At 29.4% G+C, this 21,518-nt stretch overlaps 1 protein-coding gene across 1 annotated transcript in view; it reads left to right on the top strand.

Annotated features, from left to right (window-relative positions):
• The window catches only part of Rab6 (RAS oncogene family member Rab6), a 143,800-nt gene extending 123,458 nt beyond the window's left edge, over positions 1-20,342 (top strand). Inside the window, exon 7 of the mRNA XM_075365335.1 lies at positions 13,793-20,342. Within this exon, the coding sequence (XP_075221450.1) occupies positions 13,793-13,863 (71 nt within the window). The 3' untranslated portion in view covers positions 13,864-20,342. The remainder of the gene's footprint in view (positions 1-13,792) is intronic.
• The last annotated feature ends 1,176 nt before the right edge of the window (positions 20,343-21,518 follow it).

Below are 21,518 nucleotides of genomic sequence, written 5' to 3'. Positions count from 1 at the left end.
TTAGACATAGCTGATGGATAATATAAATACTTATGTTGACCTACAACAGTTTGTACCCATAGCTTCTAACTGAACTACAACAGGCTCACAAGAGTAACTAATTCTAATTTTTCTTTTCTAATTTAAAACTGTGATGAAATAATAGTTTTTGAGATTTAATAATAGTTTGGAAAATTAGGTACTCTTGAAGCAAGAGGCCTGTTTTAGAAGTAACTATCATTTATGATTAAAATATTGAAGAATATTAAATATATATAAATGAGGGCAGCAGTGGCTGAGTAGAAATTTAACAATTACTATAAATTATAGAAATATTAGAGGGAAATTCATTTAGTTTGTCATTAGAAGTCAAAAGGTGATTCATAAAAGCCATAAACTTTATGCTTCCCTAGGATAACTTATCAATTTCAGTCACAATTGAATAAAAAATTAACTCAATGTTTTCATACTGAATGAGCCAGTGCTCAAGAGAAATTCTGAATGAATTTAAACGTAGACTATGTTTACACAGTTTGGAAAAAAATTATAAGATAACATTAGAAAATTGAAATTAAACTACAAAATGTTTAATAATTAAATTGTATAAGTATATTTAGAATATGTAGTTCCCTGAATCCCATGTGGCATTCAACTGGAAAATATTTATTTTGAAATAGGAAGTTCTTCTTCATTGATTAAAATGCGCTTCATTAAATAGTGATGGAATTTATGTGTATGACTAATTTTAAATTGCTCATTGTGTTTGTTGTATTATGAAATTTAAAAAAAGCCAAGTAAACTTTGTTTACCAGGAAACAGCAGCCATATTTTTTCCTTACAGTTTGTGCTTTTCTTAAATTTGCTTTTGGGGATGATGTGTGCTATCACTAAATTCACTTAATTCAATTTAAATTATTTTAATACAATTTTTTGACTCATCATCTATAAAAAATATTTAGACTTTATTAATGGTAATAGTATAATCAGAAAAATCCAGTTTTTCTTATTTTAATGGCTAAGATTTTTCATTTGAAGTTCATTTTTTTTCATTAGTTAAAATTTGTATAAAATATTTTGCTTACTATTTTTTTTAATCATAATGCCATACATTATTTATTGTAACAATAAATAATTCTACCAGCTGCAAAATTCATGGTCTTATTCCAGTAAAAATGGTAAAGAACTACTGAAATTCATGGTAACATTGCAAGATTTATGAACTACTGAAATTACAACTTTCAGTACATCCTTACAACTTTTGATTTATTTAAAAGTTAATTACAAAGTAACTGTAATTTTTTTACTAAAAAATCGTCTATTACCATTTTTTACTGAACACTCATCTATTCATCATGAATACTTCTTTGCTTTCTTAAATATTATTTCCGTGCATTGGTGTTAAAACAGTTGGCTCATAAATTTTGCAGGATTATTAATAAAGTGCAGTGGTTCTCTTACTGTTTCTACTGCAAAAAGCATGAATTTTACTGCTTTCTGTAATGTGCCATATCATTTCCTTTTTCAGTTAACAATAATTCCAACCCGTTTTGAAAATTCCTTTCTTCTGTTTGTTAAAAAGTATACCTCTGATTTTATGGATTTTTTTATATTCCAACCTTCAGATTAAATGAATGAAAGGATAATTGAAAAGAATGCCACTTCCTAACTAAAATTGAAACCATATTGAGCATGATCACCATATCATCTGGGCAACTAAGTTAAAACAATTTGCTTACTTACAAAGAAATATCTATTGAAATGATATACTCAACTTAAAGTTTTACCCCTTAAATGAATTAAGTCTGTTAAGTTCTATTTCAAATTTGGTGACAGCAGTATTTTATCACAGAGTTCTTGTGGTAATGTTAAGTTATAACATTTAAACTTACTTGAGTACAGCTGTATTTTGTAACATATCTTTTTCATTTGATTTTTACTACTTTCTAGCTACTAAGTAGAGCAAGATGATTCTTGAAAAATTCTTTGGTCCTCAACTTAGAATAACCAATGAAAACCCAAGTTGAGGACCAAAGAATTTTTCTTTGGTCTTCTTCTCATCTCTGCAGAGGAAAAGCTGATGTAGGAAATATTCTTTAAAAAAACCTGTAGAAGTTTCAGGGATAATCTATAGCAACATTCTTTTCTTTTGAACGTAAAAAGATCAAAAGGATAATGGTTTGATTAATGAAAATAATAGAGACTAATATTATGCCGCAATATCAAGATTATAGCAACTAACAGAAAGTGAAATTTTATTTTTTTTTAAATCATGTTTTTTCTGTAACCAGTCGGCCTAGAGAATAATACTATATGAAATCATTTAGTTTACTTCTTGTTGCTCCTCTTTTAAAATAAATTTTTTATAACTCCTATAAGAATGCTAACATTAATTAAATAAAAATTAGCTATGATCCTGGATACGATGATAAATTGAATCTTATATAATTTCAAGATTCCACAACACTTGGATAGTTTTAGAAATTAGCATTCCAAGGTATGAAGTGTACCAAGTCACTTTTTAATTCAACTGATTCTCATAGAGCAATAAAATCTGACTGCTATACCAAATGCTGGTACTGTGCCTGCTGATTGCATTATTGTAATGGAATTTAGTAAATGACCGTAGCTAATTATTAACAGCTTGAAATGTATAAATAAACTCCCTCATTCTTTTGTTTAAATGCTTACCTAAAATTTAAACTATATACACTTTAATTTCATTGAAAATAACGATAATTAAAAACCTCCTACTCCATTAAAAAATATAAAAAAACTGTACTATCTCCAACCAGTTATCTTTTCACTGTTATATTTGTAACTGAAAATACATTATTTTAGAAAATATTAAAAATGCTCAATACCAGAGGGGAATTTCTTTGTAGGTAGCAATTTATGCACCTTTTTTTTTGTTTTTTGGAGTGTATACTTTTGGATTGCCATGGTTGATACTCTACATCCGTAAAGTTATTGCACTTTGCTGATTTATCCATCTTAAACATAATTATTTTAATGCAGCAGCCTTGAAATTATATAGAAATTCAGTGTTCTTGAAGCTAACAAATATTTGGATATAAATGTGAGTATTATTTTTAATAACCAGATTGAGATATCTGCTTACTTATGTATTCAGTTATCTTGTTATTTGCATGATCTTTTTTTTAATCTGCAAGATGTTAAAAGTAAAAAGATATGTACTGCTTTAATTATATTTGATAATAATAGACTAAAGGTTACAGAATCTGTTTATACAAAAAAATGAATCTGTATATAGAGTTCACATTATTGAAAAAAAAACTGTGATTGTTTTAAAATACTCTTTTTTTCAGAGGCAGTCCCTCTTCAGGTTGAATGTTCCCATCATTTTCTTTCCCCTTTGTTACTTCCTTCTTATTTGGACAAGAACATTTGGGTTAGGTCAGCTACCTTGGTTCCATACTGGCACCTTCTGGTAGCTGGCAGTTGGTCATATCTTTATCGGAGCTTAGGTAGCAGACCTCTGTACTCATGGAATTGTGTAAGTATTCTGTTTTGTGTGTGAGAGTTGCACAAAAAGCCAAACCAGTGGCTGGGATGCCATGCCTATTGAGTAAAGTCAGGCCTCCTATTCCTATTTCTACTCAATCACTCATTATAAGGGAACACACATCAATTAATTCTGCATTAACACAATACACAGCTTAAAAATCTTAAGACTATCACCTTATAATCTACATAATATAAAAATGTTTTTACCTTTGTTCGTAAATATTAAAACTGTTACAAACATATATTTTTATGTGGTAATATTGTAAAATAGAGGTTATTTTGTGGGTCTTGTTTATTGCTAGTTTCAGAAAAAAAAATTATGTAATCTAGTAATTATTAAATGTCTAAAATCTAATTTACACATCATTTGTTCAATCAGTTATTTAAAATATGAGAATTGTTAAGTGAACAAAGGTAATTCTAAAATTTTAATATATACTATGTTATAGCAGGAGTTCACTTAGCCTAGGCATTTTTAAGCTGTATTCAGCTACAATATTGCAGCATGAAAACCAACATTGAACATTTCAGAATGTTCACAATGTGCTGTATCTCAGTTTGTTCTGTTCTTGAAAGTGGTAACTTTTTATGTAATATTTTTTTATATCTATATTAACAATTAGAAAGATAGTTTTTATTCTGACTGTCTCTTTTCATAGATCTTGATTACTAGAAGAGGTCATTGATAAAAGAAAATTAGTTTATTTTTTTTTAACTGGATAAACAACAGACAATGCTTAAAAATATTACTGCTTATTTTTATAGTATGTGTTTCTAAACTGTATTTGTTAAACAATTTATGAGTTTTTACAATAAATAGAATTATAATTAATGAAAGAAAATGGAACGTGCCATTAAATAAAATCAGGTCCAACATTGAAATTAATTGGCGTTTGCCAATGACATTAAAATCTTTTAGAGAATCTTAAAATGGCAGCAGAACAAGTAAACCACATAAAAGATATTGCAGTGAAAGTAAGGCTAAACATTTCCTTTGAAAAAACATAATTCACAACCAGACAAACAATTAATGATTCCACCCAAGTCCCTCAGTGGACTTGGGTGGACATTTTGCACTCGCAAAAGACATTTATAACAAAAAAAATCTCAGTAAAATTAAAAATCTGATTTTACACTATATGTAATCATTTGTTAAATTTTCCATTCTTTTCATGTTCTTTTATCTGAATAGGTTTTCATAAAATCGTGATTAGATTGACCAACATTTGAAATTTGTCAACTCCTCTAGAAAATATTAATTTTATCATTCTAAAAGAATTTATTTAGCCAACTCTGTATATTGCAAACATTAAAAAATTTGTTAATTGACTGTTTTAATCTCTCCATCTTCAATAACTATTAGCCCCATCATCTATCTCCATACTTTTTAGCCCCATTACTCATAATTTTTTTTTTTTAGTTTTTCTATACTTAAAATAGTTTAACAAAAGTAAATGTAATTAAAATTATGTTAAAACATAGTTTGTTGTAACAGGTTTGTTATTACTGCACATGTGTCTGTTGTGTAGTGTTACTATCAGCAACACCAGATAAGATTTAATAAATTGGCAATCTTTAACTTGTTAACATTATGTTAAAGAAGTAGCTTAAATAGGGGTTTTTTAACAGTGAAGTATTTTTGTGTACCTGGGTATGCATACAGAAAAGAATTCAAGTTTATCTTTTTTATCTGTATTATCAATTTAGATATTTTTAATTGAACAAAAAATAGATAAAAACTATTGTAATTAGTATATATCATTCACTAACTGCTATTTCAAATATAAATACTTTCTGAAGTTTTTGTTTTGAGTGGCTATATGAAGTGAAAATGGTTATGATGTGAGATGAATGTATTGTGATTTAAGTGCAAATGGTTGTGGTGTGAGTGACTGTATTGTGAATAAGAGAATGTTAAGACTGAAATGGGAGAAGGGGGAGAAGTTTGTCAGTAGTGAGAATTGATTGATAAATGAGACTGAGTGTACTAGTGGAAAATTTTACAAAGAAAATTCTTACGTTCATTGTCTAAGGTAACATAGTGGTGATTATTTCAATAATCTGACTTGGGATTGAAAACTTGTGTAATTTTACTAAATCTCTTTCATACTTCCAAAAATAGAGATAGGTGTGATTTTGGGGCTAAAAATAATAATCAGACCCCTCGATTTTTTTTAAAAATCATTGAGAATGTTGAATCTTATTGAGAATTATTCAACAATTTATTTCCTTGCTGCAAGAGTAAAAGTGTGAGTGCTGCCTCTTTCAAGAGGAAATTGCAGTTTGCCACTTATTATTTATACTTAAAAGATACTGCATCAAATGCGAGGTAAAAAAAATAATTTCTTTAAAACTAGTTTTTAAGACCACACGACTCCAATTGTCCTGACTTCTTTTTGTGGAACTATCCATATAGTAATGAAGTATAATAGACTTAGTCTGCAAGAGCAGTATAATTTGATAATTGCCTAAGCGACACATAAAATTAAGGAAAACTAAGAGAAGGTATGCTATGAATATTATATATCATTTTGACTTGTTCATTGCAATGGATGGATAGAATTTCCAATCCTCCTGTAAAAAAAGTATGTATTATAATCTAAAAATAATTACAAGTCTTTGTAATTAAACTATTCAGGTTAATGATGGCTTCATTTATGTGTTAAGCAATCTTTTAACATCTAGGTTGTTCATGATAATCAGGGGTGAAAAATATTTAAAGCTGTTGATTGTTTTAATGCTAATTAAATCTGTTTTAAATAATCATTATTTATGTTATGTTTTAAATCATTCGCATACCACATTTAATTATTATATTAGAGAAACTTGTTTTTCTAACCCAAATTATAACTATAAATAACTTTAAAACAAACCTAGTACAGAATAGCCAGTGTTAATGCATATCATTTAGGAAGGTCGCTGAAAAATGTGAAGAATCTTTATTTCAGTGAAATTTGATGAAATTTTTTTAATTAAAAAGTTTATACTTTCATGAGTTATTTACTGTTGACTTGTATCTGGAGCTTAGAGCCTCCACAAAACTCCACCTGGTCCGCAACCACTTCAATTGAATGAATGACAAATTTCCACTTTTACACATCTAATCTTACTTCAATCCTAAACTCTATTGCCAGTTGAAGAATCTATTCAGTGTTCTGCTTATGCTCTTAAATAAGAGCATTTTTTTAATAAATATAAAAAAATTGGAGCTTTCTCCAATTTGTTGTACTGATTTGGTTATCTTTCACGTCTCACAACTATTGTTAATGCAGACCATCTTTATCCTTTATCCCTGAAACCAAAAATTTTCAACTAAGATTGAATTAAACATCGTTTGATTTCCAAACTTTATAATTGAACAAATGGAATATTGAGTATCCTTATACTACAACTTCAATCTGATCAAACGTTTGTAATAATAATCCTTCCTAAGCAGTGAACCACTCAGCATATTTTTCTTTCTTAGTTTTACCTTCATTAACTTTTAACCACATTTTCTGGAATTCGCTTCCAAACTGATTAATTTCTGTCTTATATCAGCTAAGTTATGTGACAACAAACATGTATAATTAGAAAAATCTTGAGTTTCTCAAAGAAACCCTAATCTTCTTTACCTTCTGTACTTTTCCAAACTTTTCATTAATACTTTTATCTTCAGTTACCTGCTTTGCACATCATTGATTATCATCAGATATACAAAAAGGCAACACACAGCCTGTATTAAATTTTTCATTAAACTCGATCAACATACATGCATGAACAACTTGATTAGCATATTGCTTTTTCGTCTCTTTCTAGATTTTATATTTTAATGGTATCCTGTATATTTTCTCAGAAAAAATGTATATAAATACTTTTTAGAGACTTTTTTCAATTTCAAATGTGCTATTTACTTAAGTTTATGATGTTACATTTGTAATAGATTAAGTAAATTAGTATCTATGTGGTAGTTTCCTTTTCATATTAGGAAATATTTTTAATCTATCTGTTTTCACTATTTAACTATTTATTGTATTCCTTAATTCTTCACTAAAAAATAAAACCACTTTAAAATATAATTTCACTCAATTCTCTCCTAAATCTGTTCATACCAGTGAAATCTTTTACTGCTCATAAACCTTATTTTAGCAAATTTAAATAGAATTTTTTGTACTATATGTTTCACATCTGTAGAAGAAATTGGATTGCAGTTACATTGTAACACTACGTGTGATCTTTTTTCTATGTTCTTATAGTAAATGTGCACTCTGTAGATTCAAATGCTGCTAACTGCTTCTCCAATTATGCTTAGTAGTTGAATTGAATTACTCGCTTAATTTATTTATTTTATTATGAAAACTTTTATATGTTGTCTAGTTGTTAGTCAAATTCAAGTTTGGCAGTTTTGTATAATCCCATCCCTACCATTTCTGATTTAATTCTATTAATTGAAATTGATCTATTGCACACCAGTAGCAAAGGTATGTAAAATTTATTTGATCAACCAAATTATATTTACAGCTTTGGGATGTTGACCTTCCACAAGATTTGTTTTTTAATTCCTTTTTTTTAATTAAAAATGATTTTGAAGGTGTGAACAATTTTTTATTTGTCAGATGCCTCTCATTTCTGCAAAAAAAAACTGAAACCTGAAGAATTGTGGGTAGGTTGGGCATCTGCACTCTGGAAAGGCCTTGAATTTTCTTCTATGTGGAGGTTTTTGCCTTTCACTTAAGTTCTTTAGTTAAAAGAAATTCCTCTGTACTTTGGATCACCCAAAGTCTTAGTTTCTTAGTAGAGTAAGATACTATTTTTTTTTTTGGACAGGTTTATTAAATCTGGCTTAGCCACTAATATTTTATTTTCATCTTTTGCCCTTCTGCTTCTAAGTGTACTTAGATCCATTCCAGTTAAGATTTAATCAATACTGATGTATAAACAGCATGGAATGTCATACGTGTGTGGGGTTTGAGTCTCATCAATACTTTGATTTAGATGTTCACAAGTTCTTACTATGTCAAGAGTTATGAATTAATTAACTACAGAGAATTGTATTTAACTCTGTAATAGTTTATGGAACTCTTGAGACAGAAAAAATATATTTCTATTATGAATTATGAGCCAAAGACATGTTGTAAGAAAGACAGCTTTGTTTTTTATATAAAATGTCTGGAAAAGATGATTTCAGATTTTCATGAAAATCTGGTTGTAGACCAGTCTCGTTGAGTAAAAAATTGTAGTGTGAGTTTGTATCGCTTTACAGTGTGGTTCACTTTTCTCAGAAACTACTAAAGAGATTTTCACTAAATTTGTTACTCATGTATTTTGACCATTTGAATTAAGACATTTTTTTGATTTTGAGCTTAATATCTTTTTGAAAGGTTAAGGCTTCTTTAATTAACATGGGAATTTAATTTTTCATAAAGCTTCTTAGCGAACTCTAGTGACTTAATGATCAAACATTTTTACAGATAACAAATGTAAAACAAAAATGAGAATGAAATAGCTATGTATGTGTTAATTAATGCTATAATTATATGTTCCTCCTCTATGAATCATGAAACCTTGCCGTTGGTGAGGGGGCTTGAGTGCTCAGGGATACAGAGTAGCTGGACCGAAGGTGCAACCATATCGGAGAGGTATCTGTTGAGAGCCAGACTAAGGAATGATTCCTGAAAGAGGGCAGCAGCTCTTTCAGTAGTTGTTAGGGGCGTGAGTCAGGACGACTTAAACGGCCGTATCAACATCACTCAGTCCTCTGAGTACTGCGCAGCTGAAAGCAATGGAAAACTACAGCTGCTTTTTTTCCAAGAAAATGTGGCTCTCTGCATTTTCACATACCAATAATGGAGGCGCCTTCCTTGGTAAAATATTCCGGAGGTAAAATAGTCCCCCGTTCGGATCTCCGGGTGGGGACTACTAAGGAAGGGGTCACCAGAAAAGTAAAAAATAACATTCTACGAGTCGGAGCGTGGAATGTTAGAAGCTTAAAAAAGGTTGGTAGGCTAGAAAATTTAAAAAAGGAAATGGGTAGGACAAATGTGGATATAGTAGGAATTAGTGAGGTTCGGTGGGAAGAGGAAGGCGACTTTTGGTCAGGTGATTTTAGAGTAATTAACTCAGCGTCAAATAATGGGCAGGCAGGAGTAGGTTTCGTGATGAACAAGAAGATAGGGAGGAGAGTGGAGTATTTCAAAACGCATAGCGATAGAATCATTGTAATAAGGATAAAATCAAAACCTAAACCGACAACGATTGTTAACGTCTATATGCCTACAAGCGCCCATGATGATGATGAGGTAGAGTGTGTATACGAAGAGATTGATGAAGCAATTAAACACGTAAAAGGAGATGAAAATTTAATAATAGTTGGAGATTGGAATGCAAGCATTGGAGAAGGCAAGGAAGGAAATATAGTGGGTGAATACGGGCTGGGGAAAAGGAATGAAAGAGGGGACCGACTTATAGAGTTTTGCACGAAGTATAATTTAGTAATTGCCAACACCCAATTTAAAAATCATAATAGAAGAATATACACTTGGAAAAAGCCAGGCGATACTGCAAGGTATCAGATAGATTATATCATGGTTAAGCAAAGATTTAGAAATCAACTCGTTGACTGCAAAACTTACCCTGGAGCAGACATTGATAGCGACCATAATTTGGTGATAATGAAATGTAGATTGGGGTTTAAAAACCTGAAGAAAAGATGTCAGATGAATCGGTGGAATTTAGAGAAGCTTGAGGAAGAGGAGGTAAAGAAGATTTTTGAGGAGGACATCGCAAGAGGTCTGAGTAAAAAAGATAAGGTAGAAAATGTAGAAGAAGAATGGGAGAATGTTAAAAAGGAAATTCTTAAATCAGCAGAAGCAAACTTAGGCAGAATAAAGAGAACTGGTAGAAAACCTTGGGTTTCAGACGATATATTGCAGCTGATGGATGAACGTAGAAAATATAAGAATGCTAGTGATGAAGAAAGTAAAAGGAACTATCGGCAATTAAGAAATGCTATAAACAGGAAGTGCAAACTGGCGAAAGAAGAGTGGATTAAAGAAAAGTGTTCAGAAGTGGAAAGAGAAATGAACATTGGTAAAATAGACGGAGCATACAGGAAAGTTAAGGAAAATTTTGGGGTACATAAATTAAAATCTAATAATGTGTTAAACAAAGATGGTACACCAATATATAATACGAAAGGTAAAGTCGATAGATGGGTGGAATATATTGAAGAGTTATACGGAGGAAATGAATTAGAAAATGGTGTTATAGAGGAAGAAGAGGAAGTTGAGGAGGATGAAATGGGAGAAACAATACTGAGATCTGAATTTAAGAGAGCATTAAAAGATTTAAATGGCAGAAAAGCTCCTGGAATAGACGGAATACCTGTAGAATTACTGCGCAGTGCAGGTGAGGAAGCGATTGATAGATTATACAAACTGGTGTGTAATATTTATGAAAATGGGGAATTTCCATCAGACTTCAAAAAAAGTGTTATAGTTATGATACCAAAGAAAGCAGGGGCAGATAAATGTGAAGAATACAGAACAATTAGTTTAACTAGTCATGCATCAAAAATCTTAACTAGAATTTTATACAGAAGAATTGAGAGGAGAGTGGAAGAAGTATTAGGAGAAGACCAATTTGGTTTCAGGAAAAGTATAGGGACAAGGGAAGCAATTTTAGGCCTCAGATTAATAGTAGAAGGAAGATTAAAGAAAAACAAACCAACATACTTGGCGTTTATAGACCTAGAAAAGGCTTTCGATAACGTAGACTGGAATAAAATGTTCAGCATTTTAAAAAAATTAGGGTTCAAATACAGAGATAGAAGAACAATTGCTAACATGTACAGGAACCAAACAGCAACAATAACAATTGAAGAACATAAGAAAGGGAGTCCGACAAGGATGTTCCCTATCGCCGTTACTTTTTAATCTTTACATGGAACTAGCAGTTAATGATGTTAAAGAACAATTTAGATTCGGAGTAACAGTACAAGGTGAAAAGATAAAGATGCTACGATTTGCTGATGATATAGTAATTCTAGCCGAGAGTAAAAAGGATTTAGAAGAAACAATGAACGGTATAGATGAAGTCCTACGCAAAAACTATCGCATGAAAATAAACAAGAACAAAACAAAAGTAATGAAATGTAGTAGAAATAACAAAGATGGACCGCTGAATGTGAAAATAGGAGGAGAAAAGATTATGGAGGTAGAAGAATTTTGTTATTTGGGAAGTAAAATTACTAAAGATGGACGAAGCAGGAGCGATATAAAATGCCGAATAGCACAAGCTAAACGAGCCTTCAGTAAGAAATATAATTTGTTTACATCAAAAATGAATTTAAATGTCAGGAAAAGATTTTTGAAAGTGTATGTTTGGAGTGTCGCTTTATATGGAAGTGAAACTTGGACAATCGGAGTATCTGAGAAAAAAAGATTAGAAGCTTTTGAAATGTGGTGCTATAGGAGAATGTTAAAAATCAGATGGGTGGATAAAGTGACAAATGAAGAGGTATTGCGGCAAATAGGTGAAGAAAGTAGCATTTGGAAAAATATAGCTAAAAGAAGAGACAGACTTATAGGCCACATACTAAGGCATCCTGGAATAGTCGCTTTAATATTGGAAGGACAGGTAGAAGGGAAAAATTGTGTAGGCAGGCCACGTTTGGAGTATGTAAAACAAATTGTTGGGGATGTAGGATGTAGAGGGTATACTGAAATGAAACGACTAGCACTAGATAGGGAATCTTGGAGAGCTGCATCAAACCAGTCAAATGACTGAAGACAAAAAAAAAAAAAAATTATATGTTAGCCAAAATTATTTTTTTACATTCCTAGCTGTTGTATAGAAAATATTATAAGAAGTAATGGGTCAAAATCCTGTTTATTTTCATTTCTTGCCATTTTGAGATCCTCTTGAATCTAAAAAGGCTAGGTTGCAATTCTGTATGTATGCATTTTCATCTGTATTATTTAATAGCTCTCAAACTGGTGAAATTATAAAAAGCATCATCATAAAATTTAGTGTGGTTACTCAGATACAGGGCCCAGATGCTAATAAATTTTATGAAAATTGGAGAAGCAGTAGTTCCAGTAATATCCCATGGTGGGATTAAATTCAACTGGGAAAATCAGTTTAACAACTTCTGAGTAATAGATCCAAACTTGTGAAAATTGACTAAGCATAATTTTTTAATTTTTTTCATTTAATTTTGGTGAATGCAAAATAAAATATCATGAGTATTATTATAACAGAAGCATATCTATTAAAGCTGCAGTGGAGGTTTAGTGAATATATTTATTTATATTTCAGTTGGATACTTCTATGTTCCACATAATTTCTTGGATGAGCAAGGTTTTTCTGTTAGGAACACTATCATTTCTTGGGTAGGTTTTTTATTGCAGAAAGAAAAGCAATTTTTTACAACATAAATTTTAAACCATTATTGCATAATTGTTTATCTGTAAGATACCTCTCATTCCTGGAAAAGTATACTGAACCCTGAGGAATTGTGGGTGGGATGGGCATCCCACCCACAAAAAAAATTTTTTTTTTTTTGTTTGAAAAGGTTGTGTTTTCTTCTGTGTTTAGGTTTTTGCCTTGTACTTCAGTTCTTCAGGTAAAAGAAGTTCCTCTGTATTTTGGATCACCCTTTCTCACTTTTCATGTTAACTTCATTAGTGGAGATCATACCCTGCTAGATCCATGTTGAGAATGCCAGAACCTGTGGAATCAGTGCCTACTTAATGATTTGATCAGTTCAAAGGTATTTATGAACCATCTCAGCTACTCTGCTTGCTGCCTGATGGTGGCACAATAAAGTGTATTCTACTGGCTGAAGTATCTACTGGAATAAATCAGTGTTTCCTCATTTCTTCTAAAATGCAAAATACGATACTTTTTTAGATCCTTGAGAGATAATGTATCCTGTATAATGTATGATAAGATAATGTACCTAGCAGTAATCCATTCTAAAATCTTTGATAATATCCCAGCCTCTATTTTATTCATGTCCTTAAATCATACCATCTCTTGCAGCTAGAAATTACAAACAATAACTATAGTAATAATATAGTTTTATGGGTTTATATAATATCCTGTTTTGACTACTGTTACTACTACAGTCTTAATTAAATAATAAATTTGCATAGAAAACTGAGCTGAAATTATGAAATTTATTATTAGTAGCAGTTATTAAGATATAAAATTGAAGCAAAATTTTCTGTTTATTTATTTTTTTTATGTATACTTTCAATTTTTAGTAAAAAAAAAAAAAATCATTTTCCTTAATATATATTTGCAGCTGTTGATCTTCAGACACAACCATCATCTCAGAATGAACAGCAAGACTCAGAAGGAGGGTGTATGTGCTAAAATAGTAAAACGATGGTCATTAATATAATAATTTGTTACGTGGTGTTTTTTTTTCTTAAAGAAAGAAAGAAAAAGACTAGCGATGAGAGTTAAATTATTATATTTATTTTGGACATAGTATTAAGCATTATAAAATAAAAGAATCTGTTTAATAATTTGTATCTGTTAGGGTGCTTTTTTAAAGGTGTGTTTTTTAATTGAAATTATTAAATGTGACTGAAAGGATAAAAAAAAAATCACAAGATGAAAGGTGTTGCAAAAATATAATTCAATCTAATAATATAATAATAATCAGCTTAGTGTTGGAATGAGTTAATATCAGCTGGTGTTATTTAAAAAAATAATAAAAAAACAATATAGTTACAGCTGCTAATCTTTTAAACACAAATAAAATATAAGTCGCTGCTTAATTCTTACTGCTGCACACAATTGCTGTGTTAATAGTAAATATCATATTCCACAAATTAAAAATGAAATTAAGAGTTATTTGTAAAATTAACTTGTTTCAAAACTTAATTATGATAAAATAATAAGTAAATTATATAATTACAGCACTTCTATAACATTCATTCATGCATTGCAGTTGGTGATATACATTTATTTTACATTAAAAAACCATTTACTTACTTTTGTGATCATAAGTACATTTATTTTATATTGAAAATCCATTTACTTATATTTGTGATCATAAATTTTCATTTTAATAATATATTTATTTATATTTATATATATAGGTAATCATATTATAAAGTATTAACTATTTATCAAAATGGCACATATTGAGTTTTTTGTGTTGTTTTTTCATACATACTGAGATAGTATTTATATAGAAAAACCAATAATTTTGTGTATAAGTTTGATATTTTTATTCAGCTGAACACTTTTAAGATTATGTAAATATTGCATTTTTTATAAGCTTTTTTGGCAGATATAATCGGTTCAATTTTAAAATTATTTATAAAGTTGAAAAACAAAACACATTAAAGGTAGAAACAACTGTCACATAATGTTATGTTACATCATATCATTCACAGTTGAATAATAGAAGGGCTGGGCTTGCTTGAAGGTTACTACAGAGAACCAAGAACTGTTATTAAAAATACATTGGCTATCTATTTTATTCATTCTCTCTATTGACAAAATTAGTAATTTAGTGTTCAGTTAAAGAGTCTGGTAGGGTTATGTATAAACAGTGGATGATAATTTGGCAATGTTTATTGTTAAGACAACCACTCCCAGTAGAGAAACTAAACTGAGTTAGGGCATCTCCTACAAAACTGAATGTTTAACATGATTACATCGCATTTGGTGTGTGATGTAATAATGTAAAAATTAAAAAATTTACCCTAAATGAAATATGTTGAATTAAAAAATGATAATGGTGTTTTTAACTGAAAGGCTAACAACTTTTCAGTTTTCATTCCATGTTCTAAAAATTTACATTAATAACATATGATTGACAAAGCATCTTATTTCATAACTTGCTCATAGGTGGAACGATTATCATCAACTATATTTAACATACATCTACAATCATGTCCTTGAAAAATTGATTTCTTTTATACTGTATTTATCAATTTACTGAAATAAAATAATGAGTAAAACTGTTTTCACTATTATTGTAGTTCTTGTGAGACTGAATTCAGAATTTAGTATTAGTAATGGTGTAGTTATAAATTGGATTAAATCAACTGTCCAACTGTAAACTGTGCTTTTAGATGGTTGTGAAGTGATATAATCCAAAATAAAAAATTTAGAAAGATTATTTTATTTATTTGCATCACTTTTTCCTCTTTGTGTTTGACTGCTTTTACACAATTCAAAGAGAACTGACAGGTGAAATATATTCATCCTTACACTAATGCTGTCTTTATAGAGGAATTAAATTTTAAATCATATTTAAATATACTATTTACAGGATTAGCATTCTTGACATTTATAGGGACTACACAATCACAGAAAGCATTAAGTTTATTTTGCTGGTATTTTAGTTATAAAAAATTGGTAAACCAGTCATGGACATGAAATCAAAAAGCTGAAAAATAATGACTTCTACGCATGAATGAGTTATGGGTAGTGTGTTTCTACAATTAATGGAGTTTTTTAAAACGTGTGATTTTATGTACTTTATTTAATATTAAATCTCAAGATATACCAAAGGATTATCTTATATGAAAACATTCCTTTCTGTTATTTTTTTAATGTTTAGCAATAAAAAAATTGATAATTTTACTGTTTTATTACGATATGTATACTAAATAATACAGTTTGGTGCTGTAGAAGTAATATGAATGCACCACACATACACACACACACACACACCCATATATACCGCATAATAGTAAAGTAAAATAGGTTATTGTTAAACATATTTCACTAATAGAATAGATAAAATGGTAAGTGAAATCTATTATGATACAATATGTTTTATTTCTTTATGATTGCTATTAAAAGTAGCCTAAATATCTGTTACGGTATTCATGATAAATTAAGATTGTGTTCTCATCTTGCAGGATAACTTTACCTGTTTGAAAGAGTTAGTTGTAGTGTCTAATTTGAAGTATTAAGCTCAGACTTGAATTTTTAATATAAGTTTAACAGGTTTATAAAATAATCTTGAATTAAAATGTACTACACTATTTGAAAATAGATGAAGAAGAGTCATTAAAATCATAATGTAGAGCTAAGTAAACATTGTGATAATCTGTGTCAGACTGAGAATTTAATTTAACTATAGTAGTTAGGAAATAACTATAAACAGTTTTTTTAATAAGCAGTCTCTACCCAAAAAAAATGAAAACAGTATAGAACCTCCATACACAAGTTATTGTTGTTTTACACACAATTAAATAAAAAAAATATTTATAAAAAAACATTATAAAGTTATCAAATCTTTGTGTATTTTTATTAAAACTATTATGCTTAGTCTATGTTCATACTGATAAATGTTTTCCATATAAATAACCCAAAATTCAATGTTCATCAATAGCACTTCTTGGATTTTGCCACTTTATTTTCTTGTGCTTCTTGCCAATAGATTTTGAATTGTAACTCAATTGGCAGCTAACTGTACATTTTTTTTTTTTTTAATACCGTTACTGAAATATTTTGCTAGAATAATAGAATAGACTCTTTTTGTAGAAGCTATGTTTACAAATCATTTATATATATATATTTTTTTTTTATGTCTCTTTAATACATCTAGTATAATCAAGCATGTTTCATCTATAATTAACAACTGTCTATGTGAAAAATTTGTAATACTTTAATATTCGATGGTTCTGTATTAAAGTAAAACATTTAATACTAGTAATTTCTACTTATTTTGTAGTTTGTTAGCAGACTCTTTTTTCTTCTTAGAAAACCCTTAAAAATTGAAGGAAACAATGTTTTAAATAAGTGATATTTTTTGTATTATAACAAACTTTTTTTTTTCATGAAAAAGCAAGAAATTTGGTATTTATTTAAGCATTGCACTGCCAATTGTGAAACATACAATTTAAACTTAATTTAATATATGTTAATTGAATCTTTTAAATCTAAAAATTTATTTATTTCTCTGTAAATTATATTAAATATTTGTAGACTGTTAACTTTAAACTTTTTAAACATTTTAAAAATATTGTTTCATATAATTTTTCATACAATTTGAAAAATAGTTCTCAGTGGAAACATATTTACATACTTGTACTGATACACAAACTTGAGCTTTTTACTTCAATTTATAGGGACATTCATTAATTATGTAAGGTAATCTACAATAATCTGCTAAGTATAATGCTACATAAGATTTAAACCTCTAACTCACATTTCCATATACTAGATTTTTATTATTGACCCCCTTTTTTAAAACATTATTTTTTTAAAAATATTGGCTAATAATAACCTTATTTTTGAACAAACTTTAAATTTCACTATAGTATACTGTAATTAACAAAATTTTAATTGAAATTAAAGATAATGTTACTATTGTCAGTTTATAATTAAATAATTGCAAAATAAATGACAATGTTAATACTAAATATTTAACAAATATTTAGTAATAACATTATGTAATTCATCATTATGAAAATTCATGATTGTCTTAATATTAATTTATTTTGGTTTGAAAAATTAACTACTAGTGTATTTTGCTAAGAATGTGAATATTTCTACCACACTGTTTGTCACTTATTTATTACTAGTTAAAAATAAGACAGTGCATAATTTGTTTGGTTACTTGTATTATTCAGCATTAAGTACTATACTGCTTTATCTTTCTTACCAGAAGTTTTCTATTATTTCACCATCTCTCTATAATATATAAATATATTTCTCTCTGTCTGTAAATATATAGAAAAACGTAGTATTTCAAAGAATCTGTAACAAATTTTTTTTTGAATTTAAAAAAGATATATATGATCAAACAAATATAACCATATTTTATTAACACATTTTAAAGTAAAGAAAAAACTATTAATTTTTCAATTAGATTCACCACCCCATTCCAGAATTTCTTGTATAGATTACGAATATTCATGATTTTTTTATTGAATAATCAATTTTTGTTGTATTATTACTTTACTTTTTACCTTAAATTATTATTCTAATTTCTCCACACCAGAATCATCAATGCTGTGGATAATGATTTCATCAACAGAAATTATAAAGTAATTGCCATCAATTTAACTGTAGTTTTGTTAACTCTTAGTAATAATTGAATACTCTTGCAACAGATAATCATTATCTGTCTTCTTTTTTTTTTTAATGTGATCGTATTTCATAAAACACTTTACTTTTTAAAATAATACTGTTAGTAATCTATTTCTTTATCTTTGTTCATTTTTCTTATATCAAATTTAAATTATTCTTCTGTGATTGCTGTCATCTCTCAATCTTTTTTCTAGGTTCAAATCCTGGTTAGGCCTACAATTTTTCATGCACAACGTAGTTTTCATAGTATATTTTTATGTACAAGCTTCCAGCTAGTACAGGAATTACATATGTATTAAATTAACTATTAAACATAACCCCATTTATTGGTGCAGTAACATATTTGCAAATTTTATTCATTTAATTCATGTTCTTTTACAGACATTATACTTAACTCATTTATTTGAAATTGGCCACTTGAACTTTAATGATAATCACACCATGTACTAGATAAACTGAAAATATAAACTAAAAAATTAACTGCCTGATAATGATTTATTAAATTCATATACATTTTTTAAAATATATTACTAAGTAGTTTTTTTTTCAACTAAACGGTAAAAAAAATTACAAACTGGTAAGCAACTACTGGTACTTTAAAAATACAGTAAAAGAAACTTTTGAATATTGATGTACATGCACTAGGAAATGGAACACTGCCTATTACTAATTTAAAGGGACTACATTATAGATATACAAATTATTCTATTTATTGATGATATATTCAAATTTTATTTATTGTGATTTATAATTACCATTATTTTTTAGTACAGTCACAATAATTGTGTTTTTGTCATTTTCACTACAAAGTAATTTACTACTCTACTGGTAGGTAGTGAGTCCATCATTAGATTTTAGCAAGTTATATATTTAGTATATATCAGTCAGTTTTTCTAGTTCATGTGAATCCTTGCAATTAATCTATTAGATTCTTTTTAAATGTATATAAAGGAAGATAATTCACAGTTAAATGAATGAACAGTCAAATTTGAATAGAGATATAAGAAGTATAACAATTTCAAAAAAAGGATATTTTTGAGTGCTTACTGAAGGTGGAAAGGTGGTTAAAAAAAATTAAGCGCTTGAATAATAATAAAAAACTCTTCTTCTACCTGACCAGCACAACTTCTTTTAAACAAAAATAACTTTAAAAGTTGCAGAATTTCTTGAGAAGTAAAAATGAGTATTTTACTAAATGAGTGAGCAATGATTAAAATTGAAAAAGAAATAAATAGATTTTTTAGTATCTCTGAACTTTGTATATAAAAAAATGAGGGGTTTTCAAATTATATTTTCTTTTCAGTAATAAACTTAGTAATAATTGAGTAAAAGCTAAGAACAGCCCATGTAGGCTATATACCTTGGGAATTTCAGAATTGTTGATCTTTGGTGCTCAAAAATCTTTCATAAGACCTATCAGTTTGTTATGCACTATCTGTTTTTACCGTGAATCAGTTACATAATTATTGATTGTCCCCAAGTACTTATCTTTATAGTTTGTTACAACATGGTCAAATGTTTTAATTTATGTGATTTTTTTCTTTTTTTTTTTTGATAATAACAGCATAATTTTATTAAAATTATTCAGTTTTTGAAAAATTTAATGTAATTTGATAAAATTGTATTTGGTACTTGAAAACTTAATGCTGTTTCTGCTTTATTTGTGCTCAAAAGTTATAATAAACATACTATTTAAAAATATAATGTTGTAATAATACCTTGACACACAAAAATTACTAACATGAACAGCGGTTATATATAAAAAATAAATTACAACTTTGGCTTCTGCAACTGTCATTATCTTTCCTTGACTCCCATATTTCTTATTTTTTACAGCTGGATTCAAAAAAGAATATACCTGTACATTTGTTTGTAATTTTATTTATTTGTTGTCTTAACTTATAAGAAGTTTGTCAAAAAGACAAAGACAAAGAAGTTTAAGTTGACTTATAAGTTAAGAGAACATAAACACTATATTTATCTGGGAGTTCTGTCTGACTTACTTTTTCTATATTTTTCAGAAATATTTAGTCATATATATATATATATATATTTTGTTACCACATATATGCCTAATTTAATATCGGCGGGCGATAACGGTAGCAACGATGTGAGAGGGGTGCAGTGTACGGACGCGCGGGCGCGGATACAAGCATCACTCCCACCATAGCAGTGCTGCAGCCCCACCACTCTCAGGCTCCTATAAAAGAGCGTGCACGAGAGTGAATTGACAATTCATCGTCGACCACCACCTGAAGAAGTTGAGAGAAGAAGAAAACTCCTGGCTGGCTCAAGGTGGGACCTCCCGGCGGATGCCAACATACCCGCCGGAGCAGCAGGCCTGGCCGGCCCGCCGAGGGAGCCGCTGTACGCGGACGCTACATTTTCGCTCCAGCTACAGTTCGCCGGGCTCAACAGCAAGAGCATCGTGGGATCGCTCGGGGAGAACCGCGCCGGCGAAAGACGACCGACGCCGACCCGACACTGCCACGCTGTAGTGGGGGCCTAACTGCCGCTGAGGGAGAGCCCGTTGGACTTCAATGGACGAGCCGCAACTCCCCGACTTCGCCGGAGACCAGCTTCCGGAAACAACAGCTTTTCTCAGAGCTAACCTAAAAAACGGCCCTTTTCAGGTCCACCGCAGGATTATAAATTACGTGCCGTTGAAGCCATTCGGCGACTATATATATATATATAGTCTTAATATATATACTCATATATATATATATATGAGGTTCATTTAAAAAGAGACCGAACTTTTTTAATTACATGCCAAAGGAGATATTTAATGATGTGTGGTTGGCAGCATTGTGTTCTGTACAACCTCCTCCTTAACATGTACTTGGCTTGTTGATATCTCATTTAGTTTTCGTGTTATTGTTATTTGAGTGCAACATGTTTAAGTGTTAGTAGTGATTTTTGTAATGTGCAATTTTTTTAATGGTTGAACTTTTGTCTCAATG

The sequence above is a fragment of the Lycorma delicatula genome, chromosome 1, assembly GCF_047948215.1.
Source record: "Lycorma delicatula isolate Av1 chromosome 1, ASM4794821v1, whole genome shotgun sequence".
NCBI classification, from domain to species: domain Eukaryota; kingdom Metazoa; phylum Arthropoda; class Insecta; order Hemiptera; family Fulgoridae; genus Lycorma; species Lycorma delicatula.
The sequence above is the reverse complement of the archived record's forward strand: the minus strand, read 5'-3'. Positions and strand labels throughout refer to the sequence as shown.